The sequence below is a fragment of the Grammomys surdaster genome, unplaced genomic scaffold (genome assembly GCF_004785775.1).
Source record: "Grammomys surdaster isolate TR1022 unplaced genomic scaffold, NIH_TR_1.0 126219, whole genome shotgun sequence".
NCBI lineage: Eukaryota > Metazoa > Chordata > Mammalia > Rodentia > Muridae > Grammomys > Grammomys surdaster.
In genome coordinates this window covers 3,387,830-3,400,449 of record NW_021621022.1, presented here as the reverse complement: position 1 = coordinate 3,400,449, position 12,620 = coordinate 3,387,830, and the positions used below count along the sequence as shown (strand labels likewise).

The 12,620-nt window shown below is 44.4% G+C and overlaps 1 protein-coding gene across 1 annotated transcript in view; it reads left to right on the top strand.

The window, feature by feature from the left end:
* Positions 1–12,620, top strand: part of Msra (methionine sulfoxide reductase A) — a 316,146-nt gene that overhangs the window by 127,347 nt on the left and 176,179 nt on the right. The window contains exon 2 of the mRNA XM_028758755.1: positions 1,220–1,288. Within this exon, the coding sequence (XP_028614588.1) occupies positions 1,220–1,288 (69 nt within the window). The remainder of the gene's footprint in view (positions 1–1,219; positions 1,289–12,620) is intronic.

Here is a 12,620-nt window from a genome sequence, read left to right as displayed (position 1 = left end):
CATTATACCTGGACCAGATGGCTCTGTGGCTCAGATCCTCTGACACTCACCCAGACTGTGTCCTTGTTGCCCTTTGCCAGGGTTTAGTAGACCTAGTATGACCCTTAAGTCACAAAGATGCTGAATGTCATGATTTAGCTGTTCCTCCTATATATTTTCTGGTAAATACTTGTACTTGAAAATTGCCAGGGATATTATCAAACATGTTCAGATGGAGCATTTTCTGGAGTTCTCTCTTTGGAGGTCTTGAGAACAAGTGTATGCTGGAAGCCCTAACCTCTAGGCTCATTCCATCTCTGCCAGCCCCTGCTTTACACTGGTGGTGAGATTTTGGGGCTGAGGGACTGTTGAGAAGCCCTGGATATCCATGGGGTCCTCAAGGCAGTTGTGATAGTGCTTGAATTGCTGTGGGATGCTATAGCCTGCAGCTATGCTTCTTGAATACCAACTTCATCAATATGTGATTGTTAGGCATCATCAGGAGGAAGTATTCTTACTCAACCTGGATTACAGGGATTCTCTTGTTCTCTGGGTGTGGTCAGCTTCAGTAGAGGCCCTCTAACCAAGGGTCCAGCATTTTTCAGTTATCCAAGTCTATAAGAACTTGGACCCTGACACATTCATTTACAAAAGGACATGTCCTATCATTGAGGTTGAATCTCATATGAAGGGCTAGGGAGATGGCTCAGTCAGTAACGTGATGTTTGTTTGAACATAGGCGTCTGAGTTTGATTCTTAAAACTCATGTAAAAAACTGGTTGTTATGGCACGTGCTTCTATTCTCTGTGCTGGGGAGGCAGAGATGGGTGCAATATCTTAGGCTTCTTGACCGTCCAGCCTTGCCAAATTAGTGAGCTGAAGGCCAATGAGAGATCCTGCCTCAAACAAACAAACAAACAAACAAACAACAATAACAAGACCTCAAATAAACAAAAGTGGATCACACCTGATGAATGACATCCAAGGCTAACCTCTGGCCTCCGCATGGACATGCACACATTTGTATGTCTACTTCCTCAACCCCACATGTGCCCATGCACATGTGTGCACAAATTTAGAAGAAAAAAAAAAGGATACCTGAAACTCTCTTAAGAGGGTAAGATTTGGTGTGTCCCTAACTCATGAAGAGAAACAGGCTCGCTGGCACATTTAATGACATGTGTTAGGATGCATGTCAAACTTTACACTTAAACTCACATCTCTTTCTTTCTTTTTCCAGCCAAACACCATGTCAGTGGCAACAGAACGGTTGAACCTTTCCCAGAGGGAACACAGATGGCTGTATTTGGTAAGATATCAACTCAGAAAGAAAACCCAAATACTGTGCAAAGCTTCCTGCCAACTTTCTTAGCTGTAGTAAGTGTCCTCGGGGCTTCAAAATCTGGGCTCTTCTAGATATTTACAAGTCGTTACAGCCAAGAAAACTCTTGAGTTCTTAGTAATTTCTGGGCCCAGGAATACTTGCTTTGTAGAATCCAGTATGTTTTCTTGTCTAACTTTGACAGCCCAGATAGCACACTATAAGTTTGCTATTTCTTTTGTCCATACTCATTAATTTAGTGTTTGAGCTTTCTTTCTTTTTCACATAGATGTATAACTTTGTCAAGTTGTTTGGAGTTATTATTAGCCTCACCACCACCCCCACCACCCCCACACACAAACACACACACACACACACACACACCACAGATATACATTTCTAATTGGATGGTTTCTTTATTCTCCATGAATTGAGCACACTCATTGGTAGAAAACACTAATTAAAAATATTTCAAGCAGAGCTGAGTTCAGTCCTTGGTTATACTTCTAAAAATTATAGTTGTGAAGCTGAGCTGAAGTTTTTGGCTAATTCGAAACCATGTGGCGAAGAAGTCTTCTTTGTCCATGTTTTCCACCTCCATAGTTTCTGTCTCCCACACTACTTTCCAAATATCCCTGCTTCTGGCAGCTCTTTGCCTGCCCCTCCCTCCATTCCTTCCTCCCTCCCTGCCTCCTCTCCTCCTTCCCTTCTTCACATCAGCTCGATTCTTTCTTTCCTTGCTGTTGCCTCAGGAAACAACTAAGAAACAGCTAAGAAAGTTGTTTCTAGCAAAGCCCTGAGGTCTTCTCAGACATGGCCACCTCTGACCACCAGAATTTTAACTGGAGGTCCAGCTGTCTCTCCCATTTGTTTCTTTCACCTTGTGGATAGGCTCCAGATCTCTATCACTCTAGAAATTTTTATGTCACCTGACTTGACACCTTCTCCAGCAGCCATTCATAAGATGTGTTCTTCCTGGTCGTCTCTGCAAGGGCACAAGGCTGCTTATAGGCACTCAAATATACTTGACTTAAAAAACTGCCTCAGTCCCTAAACAAGCACTTTCAGGAAAGAAGGTTCTCTTAGTCCCAGATGCAGAATCAGAACGAAACCAGAGGAGGGACAGTTGGGGAATTATGAAGCAGGCGTTCAGTGTTTCCTAACAGTCAACCTTGCTCCAACGGGCTCTCACCATTTAACATGTACCCATAGGTGGTTAAAATCACTGTGCTTAGAAATGTAAATGGGGGCTTCAGTTTCAGAGAAGACTTCTTATAACAATGGACACTCTGTATCTTAGAGTCTAGAATGTTCACTGGGATTTCTGATTTAGTCATATTAACCTTTGTACCCTAGCAATTAAATCGCAGTAAGATATCCTTTTTATTGATGTCCAAATCATCCTTGTGATTATTTTTATTTGTTTTAAGTCTCTGACTTGACAACCATGACATGCTAGAAACTGCATTCTGTATTGTTATAGTTTGAGTCTGGAATGTCCCCAGAAGCTCAGCTGGTGGCACTGTGGGAAGAGGGGGCATAGTGGAAGGACGTTAGATCATTGGAAATGTACCCTTCAGCCACTCCTTGGAATCTCAGCCTGTCCTCCTACATACCTGCTTGCCAGCCACCATGAGATCAGCAGCTTTGCTGCACCATGGCCACCACACTATGCTCCTCTGCCTTACCACAGGCTTCAGATGATGGGCTGAGCCATCATGAATTCAACCCATGAGCAATAACTTATTTTCTCAGACATGTTTGACAAAGTGATGACTAATATATGCCTTGTTGAGAGTGACAAGTGACACAGGCATGTCCTAGCAGGCACTCATTGACCTCAGAGTTGGAAACATCAGGGCATGTGACTCTGTGTGGAGATTCCTTTTCTTTTTCCACTCCATATTTAGAGGTTTTAGAGGTTTGCTACAACCTCACCAAAGTTTGACTGAGGGCAATACACTACTGTCTCCATGCTTCAGCTTTCTGTTGAGTGGATCTGGGTCTCTCTGGGTCTGGGCTCTTTGTTCTACCTCCTCCCTACTCAGGACCCCAGGCTCATCTGTCACAGGGAGCCTGGGAAGTGCACTGCAATTGGCCAACTGGCCGATAGGTGTGACGTGAACAAAGATGGTTTGAGCCAAGTGTGGCAGCGATGCCTAGGATCCAGCACTCGCATCAGGGTCAGAGGCAGAAGGGTTGTTTTACATCTGAGGGCTCATTTGAAAAACAAACTAGTGAACAAACAAAAGGAGACGGACTACTTGCAGAATTCTTCAAGTTCACAATATCTAAAGGGCAAAATTATACAGAACCAAAAATAGCATATGCCTGAAATCTAAAAATTCTGTCTTTAGAAGTACAGCTTGGCTCTCTCTGCTGCTTAAATGAAGTTCCCAATTTGGCTAAGTGTATGCAGTCATTGCACAATGGGGGTTCCAGAGCTCTTATCCTTTCCTGTCACTTGTCCACCTGGCTATGGGAGATGAGAGAATGGTTGGTGTGGGGAGGGGGTCCTGTCATCTGGGTCACCTATAGCTGCATGGAAAAGGCCAGATTGAGACAGTACTTGACTTTGATACTGCCAGCATTCAAGAGGCTAGTGGGCTAGCTAGGCAGTTGGCTCTGTGAGGCCATGTGACTTACTCAGGGCTGCTGGGGCTTTGGAGCAGGGTTTGTTCCTACTTGGTTTGGAACTGACATCTTTTTCTGATGTCACTTTTCTCCACACTGCTTGAAGGAGCCCCACTAGGGCCTGATAGATTAAAAAAAATGCCTTTCAGCCAGATCCACACACAAAAGCATGACTTCCAGCCAAGCCAATTTAGTAAATTGATTTGTAAACTCCTGTGTGTTCCCAGAGTGCTCTGAAGGACTCTTGAGATGCAGCTTTTGCTGGGAAAATTCGAAGTCTCCTCCAGCTCCCTCCACCCCCTTTCGATTTTAGTAGCAAATAATGCAGACAGCACTGGCTGCATCTGCCTGCCTGTCAGTTACCCAGAGCAACAGTGGTACTTTTTACCTGTCCAAACTCCTCCTTCAGCCTTGGAGGTCTCAATACATTATGCCAAAACAGTGTCACCAACTGTGACTTCATCTAGTGGCTGAAGATTCGAACACGCTAAATGGAATGCCTACAGGGCAGCTTTATGGTTTAATCCAGTCTGCTGGTGACTGCTGAGCTGCAGTTAGGCTTGTAGATCAGCTTTGATGGATCAAGGCCACGCTGGTGTGAGAAATACAGACGTATGTTGTGCTCTATAGTCAGAGATGGCTCCTTAAACAAAGTCTCTGGCATTCAATCTCTACAAGTTATTTTAAACTCAAGATATTTTTTTATTCTGCCTTTTGTAGTCTGTCAGTAAATGTTTTTTCCCCAGATCTCCTCCCCCTCCCTTCATGGATTGGGCTGGTGTTATTGGGGAGAACACAGGCCCTGGTCCCGGGTCCTCCTCAGGCTTGCTGCTAATGCTCACGTACAGGTTAGAGGAAGCTTACACTCTGCAAAAGTGAAAGCAAACATTTTGCAGTTACATAATGCCTTTGTTTGTGCTGTCTGGGAGCACCCTGTGGCCACCCTCCCTCTAATCTGTCCAGTGCCCTGTGAAGTGGGCAGAGAAACTGAAGCATCTGGAGATGAAGGAGTAGCCAAGCTGGGAGCCTACTTTCTCCCCTATGAGAACATCTTTGGCCAGATCTCCATGCCTGTGTCAGGACGGTTTTTCTCCGCTCCTAATATCTTAATGAAAGTGACAGCTGATGGCTGTGGGCCACTCTGTTCAGCAGAGCATTAGGCTATAGCCCCCAGGGTCATGGGAGTGTTGTCAGCTCAGAACGGCTACTCCTCCTCTGAAAAATTTACCACAGACAAGAGGATCTATCAGAGCAAATAAAAAATAAGAGCTTACTAATCGAGAAGGGTGTGCCGTGAGTGAAGGATGAGGGACGCTGGTCACAAGCTGCAGTTGAGAGGAGTCATTTGACATTTTAGGGGATAGAGAGATGGCTCAGTGGTTAAGAGCACAGTCCTCTTGCAGAGGACCGAGTTTCGTTCCTAGCACTCATGTGGGGTAGTTCACAAGCACTTGTAATTGCAGCTCCTGGGGGATCTGATGCCCCCTTCTGGCTTCCCATGTGCCTGCATACATGTGCACACATTACTTGCACACAGGCACTTATCCATACCCCTAAATTTTAAAACCTTTAAGACTTTACAGTCTTTCAGCATCTATTTGCCATCCAAACTGATATTCCCCAATATGAAGGCTTGTCCTTGAAAACAATGTCTACACTGCGCATGGTTATACTCATGTAACGGCAGTATGTAGGGGCTTGAGACAGGAGGATCACAAGTTCCATGCCAATCTGGACTGTATATGAGAGAATGAGACTCCTGTCTCAATTAAATTTTTTATTATTTTTTTCTTTTTATTGGATATTTTATTTATTTACATTTCAGATGTTACGCCCTTTCCCCATCTCTCCCCAGAAGTCCCTTATCCTATCCCCCCTCCTGCTACTTCTATGAGGTTGTGCCCCTACCCATCCTCCTACTCCCCACTTCCCGCTCTTGAATCCCCCGACACTGGGGCATCCGCCTTCACGGGACCAAGGACCTCCTTTCCCACAAATGCCTGACAAGGCCATCCTCCACTGCATATACAGATGGAGCCATGGGTCCCTCACTATGGGCTCCCAGGCTGGTGGTTTAGACCCTGGGAGCTCTGGTTGGTTGGTATTGTTGCTTGTCCCATGGGGCTGCAAGCCCATTTGGCTCCTTCAGTCTTCTCTCTACCTCCTCCATTGGGAACCCCATAATCAGTTCAATGGTTAGCTGAGAGGCTCTGCCAGAGGCAGAGGCAGAGCCTCTCAGGAGACAGGGATGTCAGGCATGAACTTCCTGGCATCCACAACCATGCCTGTATATGGTAACTACACATGGGATGGTTTCTGATAGCCTCACAGTAGTTTTTTGAGACAACAGCTTCTGAGAGGCTGTGATCTGTGTCAGGTTGCGGGCCCTTTGACAAGGAGAACACATGCCAGTGTATTCTAAGACACCGGGGAGCATGCTGATACCCTTGCCACCAGGGCCAGACCTCTGCAGGCCTTTCCCAAAGTAATATACAGAAAAACTGGTCACAGGGGTATGGGGACCAGCAGTTGTCAGAGGCCTGATAATGTGCTCCATTCCTGGGGACACCTTTGTCACCTTGGGAGAATGAGATCAGTGTCTCTATGAGGAACCCATCATGAGAACAGCACTCCCCTCCCCACCTGGAATTGTGACTTTTTTTTTCTTTAAACAGTCCTGGTTATTTGTTGGCCAGCTGAGAAAACAGACTTAGAAACAGCAGGCAATATGTCAGGCTTCAAAGGAAAATGTATTGGTGTCTCGCTGGCTTGCAGCCAACATTATGTTGGTAAATAATCAAATCCCGGTGCGGCGGGTTTCTCCCTGAACCTTGACTGAAAACCATTGAAGCTGGGTCTGGGAGTAGAAGAGTGGCAGCCACACACATTCCAGGGGAAAGGCGGAGGAGAATGACTGGAAATGTTTGTAATTAAGCAGTCCATCTATGCCCACAAGACTGATGGGACAGCAAGCTGAGAACTGGAGCAAGCTTCCAAGATGAGGAGGCAATGGGTAATTAGAGATAGCACCTCTCCCTAGCCCAGTAGTTCTCAACCTTCCTAATGCCGTGACCCTTTAATACAGCTCCTCATGCTGTGGTGACCCCCAACCATAGCATTATTTCATTGCTACTTCATAACTGTAGTTTTGCTGTTATGATCTGTACTGTAAACATTTGATATGCAGGATATCTGATACGTGACCCCTGTGAAAGAGTCATTTGATTTCTAAGGGGATTGTGACCCACAGGTTAAGAACCTCTGCCCCAGGTCCTCTGAAGCACCTTCAAGGGCAGTCTTTAGTCATTGTAAACTTTTGGTTTTTAAGACAGGATCTCATATATCCCAGATTGGCTTTGAACTCGCTAAGTGGCTAGGAGCCAAGGATGACCTCAAAGTCATAATCCCTGTACTTCCAGCTTCTTAGTACTAGGCTTCTAGGCATGTACCACCATATCTTCTTTATGAAGTACTGAAGATGAAGCCCAGGGCTTCCTGCTTGCTAGGCAAAATCTCTCCCATTTACATCCCTAGCTTTGGAGATATATTTTAAGGCAAGTTTGTTTTTTGTATCTTTTTCTCATGTTGATGATCTTGAGTTCCATTTTACTATTCTTAGATGCAGGCAGGCCTGATGTCAGAGGGATGGGGCATAGAGGCTTCTGAACATGGGCCTGTGGTGTGACTGAGGAAAGGTAGCCATGTTGCTTTGAGAGAGAAGGAGCTTGTCTGTAGTGGAGAGAAGAGACATGATTCTTGTAGGCATTTCCATATTTTTCCACTATAATACAATGTTGTCATCTACAGAGGTCATGTATAAGAACCATGCAATCAAGTTAAAAAAAAATCGATGTAATTTTTTAGAATTTTGGCATGGGCTGTCATTATAGCTACCATAGGCTTGTGGGTTGTTGGTGGGACATCCTGGGAGGGTGTGGTAAGTGGAGTTCAGGTGGGAATTGTCTGTACTTGAAGGATGCTTCTGGGCAGGAGTAAGATGATATTTACCACAGCAACACTTTATTGGTTTAGACATCACTTTTATACTAACTTTAGTCATTTGTAGTGTGCCAGCCCAAGGGTGCCAGGCACACATCTAATTCCAGCTCTAGGGAGGCAGAGACAGGTGGATTTCTGTGAATTCAAGGCCAGCCTGGTCTATAGAGCAAATTCCAGGACAGATAGGGCTATACAGAGAAACCCTGACTGGAGACCCCCTCCCCACCAAAAATCCAAAAGGTAAGCCCTCCCAGTAGAACAGCTGGGCAGAGGTCCAGGAAGATCTGGGGACTCTCAGTGGAACTGTGTGCTGCTGGATGAATTTCCTGCCCCTTTTATGTGCAGTCTATCGAATGAAGATGGGGAACAAGGACAGCACAGGACTTGGGTCAGACTGTTGTAGAGAAGGCCATGGGGCCAAAGGGAGCATGAGATCCCCACAGTGCTGCTCATTGGCTTACTTGAGGGGCTGCTGGGTTACCACTCCTTAGCAAGGTCCTGGAGAGTGATCTCAGCTTCATTCAGCTGCATTGGTTCCTACATCCCTCCTTTATAATGCCAGACAAGACCTTCGTCTCCAAGACATTGAGTGTGACAGCCTTGTGTTCTCAAAACTGACTTCCCATCACCCAGGTCCCAGTACTGAGCTTTCTGCAAAGCCCTCCCACACTGGACTGGACTAGCCCAGCTCAGGCTCCCCCCACTCCCGTACCCTGAAAAGAGCTCTTGATCTCAGCTATGAAGCCAGCTGATTATGAATGTTCTCATCTTCCTTTTCTTCTGAGCCACACCCAACAGGTCTGTTCTTTTAATTTTTTTAAACAGGAAAAGGATTAATTTCTTTTACAAATGTGGCAGACATTTCTCAAATTTCCAAGAAAGCATGCAAAAAGCCCCAAGCTAGGCTGGGGAGCACTTGCAGTTTTATTGTTTTGCACTCAGTTGTGTTTCCTTTGTTTCTCTCCACACCCATGTTTCACAGACAGTAAACAGATGTAGACAACCACAAAACCAGAATTGATTATTCAGCCTCAGTGAACCAAGCTAGCATTTTACTTTTGAGCACTGAGGATGAAACCCAGGGCTTTGTACATGCCGGGAGAACATGCTACCACAGAGCTGAACCTAAAGCCCCAGCTAGTACGTCTGAAGAAAACCTGAGTACCGTTGGTCAAGTACAGGAAATACAAAAATGGCATTCTTTTTCTTGTTCTTTTTCTCCTCAGCTATTTATCTTGGGCTTGACTGTAAAACACATGAAAATATATACAAGGTACAGTAAAGCAACATACATTTGAAGTCTACTAGATCAAAGAAAAATAGGGCTTTTGAGATGGCACAGTTGGTAAAGGTACTTGCTACTAAGCCTGGGGACCTGAGTTCAATCCCTGGGACCCACTTGGCGAAAGGAGAGAACCAGCTGCCACAAATTGTCCTATGATCTCCACATGTATGTTGTGGCACATGTGTGCCCACTTCCTGTACACACGTAGACATAAATAAGTAAATGTAATAAAATTTAAAAAGAATTATTCAGATAAGGAGTATAAGACATATTTATAAATTTGTAGTATATAAAACTCAGAATGAAATTGGCTTGGCGTTTTCTAATAGCAACATGAAGTAAGATCTTACTTATGATATAATTTATTTGATTGTTAAAATAATGTATAGAAAAGTTACTGTTTAAACAGTTTTAAGCATTCAATTTAGTGTTGGTGAATGCATTTACATTGTTACGAATCTTTAGCATCCTGCAACCACAAGCTGTGGCTATACACCTGTCTTCAACCCACTTTCCCTAGCCCCTGATGACTCCCATCCTGCCTTCTGTCTTCACCAGTCTGACTGCTCTGGGTGTCTAAGTATGGAGTCAAGCAATACCCATTTGTGACTGGCTTGACTCACACAACAGAATGTCTCACAGTCCAACCACATTCTAGTGTATATTATATCTCTCCCTTTCTATGTGGAGTAATTTGTATGTATGTGTCTGTCTGTCTGTCTGTGCATGTGTGCATACATGTGTATGTATGTATGTATGTATGTATGTATGTATGTATGTATTTGATTGTATGTATGGAACGTGGTCTACTTATCCATTTAGCCATCCACAGTTACCTTTAGCTGTTTTCAAAAATGTTAGATGTGCACAAGAGTGCAGAGTTCCTTGAATCCTTGATTTTCGTCCTCCTGGTGACAATACCCAGAATAGAATACTCTGCTGGGGGTTCCTTGAAGTTTGTTACGCACTGCCATTCTATCTTCCTGAGCAGCTGGCCTTCACAGGCCCCAGTAAAGCACAAGCACCATTTACCCACATATCTGCCAACACTCTTTCTACAAGAACCAAGGTCTCAACCAGAAAGCCTGTCAGTGGACGACTGGGTAAAGAAAGTGCAGCAGGGCTCAGTGTTAACACTGAAGGACACCACACCCATCATTATGGAACACGGAGAAGTCTGAAGAGCATCATGCTCAGTTGGTAAATCAGGCATAGAAAGATGGGGCCATCTTCTCACCTGAGGAGTCTAGAAAAGGCAAGCTCACAGAAGCAGAGAATGGAATAGTGAGTTCCAGGGCCTGAGGCTTGGGGTGCCAAAGGAAAGGGGAGAGACACTTGACAAAGAATGTAAAATGTCACTTTGATACAAAATAGTCACATCTTGGAGAGCTTTCATACAGAAAATGACTGTAGTTGATATGACAGACACGAGAGAATCATTAGAGAGTGAATATTAGGTGGGCTTACCTACTCCCTCAAAATGACAAATTCATGGAACGTTATATTAATTAGCTTGATTTTTCTTGGATATGTGAGCTAATACAGTGTGTACCATAATTATATTCAGTTTTCATCTTGAAAAGATAAATTAATAAAAATAGTTTTTAAAAGATTAATAAATGTGGGAGGAGTCTAGAGAGATAACTCAGTAAAGTTCTTGCTTTACAAGTATAAGGTCCTGAGTTCAATTCCCAGCACCTATGGAAAGAACATTGAGGCGGTGACACATACATAGAAGCCCACTTCTAGAGAGGTGGAGGCTGGTGGTCCCTGTGGCTCAATGTTTAGCGAGCCTAAGCTTGATTGTTGAGCATCAGGCTAATGAGAGACCCTGTCTCAAGATACAAAGTATACAGTACTCAAGAAATGACACCCAACATTGTTCTCTGGTGTCCACACACATGCACACACATGTGAACACATACACACAGACTAATTAAACGTGCATGGCAAATGCTAATACCTGGTAGAGAGCATTTTCAGCCTGCTATTGCTCCACTCAGAGATCAAGGACACAGTGTTTTGATATCCTTAGCTGTTTGCTGTTCTACATCCTCCCTGCTATAAAGCCAGGGCCCAGTTTGTTCCAGGATAGAGAGTCTTGGAGCACACTTGATACATAACATGTTTGAGTCAGAGACAAGAGACAACCTCATTCCCAGAGTCTACTTTCAGTTAGTCAAACAGCACATGGCATTCTATCAATGTAATTTATATCACACTGTCCTGTCTCATGTAGCATATGCTCCTTTGTGGCATTGTAAATTACAGAATGTCTTTCTCTTTTAGTTTAAATTGATTTTATGTTTATTTATCTTATGTGTATGGATGTTTTGCTTGCTTGTGTGTCTATGCATCATGTGCATGTTTGATGCCAAAGGAGATCAGAGAGGGCATCAGATCCTCTAGAACTCGAGTTACAAGCAGTTGTAAGCTGCCATGTGAGTGCTGGGAATTGAATCAGTGTCCTTAACCCTTGAGCTAATCCTCCAGTTCTCTGATTTTGTTATTTTCATGGCTAAATAGTATTCTGCTTAGGGTGTAGATAAACATATACAGCATATTTTCTTTACTCAACGAGCCACCGTGGACACAGGGTAATTCTATCTCTTGGTTGCCTGGAGCAGTCCTCCAGTGAATACAGGAACACAGACATCCCTTTAGAGGAACACAGACATCCCATCCCTTTAGCACATTCGTTTCATTCCTTTGGGTAATACCCAGTAGTGGACTTGTTGGATCCTTGAGGAACCACCATATTGTGTTCTATTGATGCTTGTACTTACTTATATCCTGTGTTTGTTGGGGTATGAATTGGGGGTTATGCATGTGTACAAGTGTACAACCGCCAGCTGAGGGTATCTGGTCTTCTCCTCTATCTCTCTCTGCCTTATTTCCTTGGCAGTGTCTCTCACTGAACCCAGAGCTCTCCAGTTTTCAGCTGCACTGGTGGCCAGCAGGAACCAGTGATCCTCCTGTCTCCAACACCTAACACTGTGGTTACAGGTGTATGTGTGGTTACTGTTTTTATTTATGTGGGTACTGGGATCTGAACCCAGGTCCTCATGGTTATGCAGCAAGCTCTTCTACTCACTGAACCTTTTCTGAAGCCCACATTCTTAACACTGGAGACAAGGCTGTTGTTCTCTACATGGTCATCAATATTTTTTGTCTTCTTTTTTTTTTTTTGGTTTTTCGAGACAGGGTTTCTCTGTATAGCCCGGGATGTCCTGGAACTCACTCTGTAGACCAGGCTGGCCTCGAACTCAGAAATCCGCCTGCCTCTGCCTCCCGAGTGCTGGGATTAAAGGCGTGCGCCACCACCGCCCGGCATTTTTTGTCTTCTTGATCTTAGCATTCTAGCTACAGTAAGATGATATCTTGCTGTGGTTTCCATTTGCA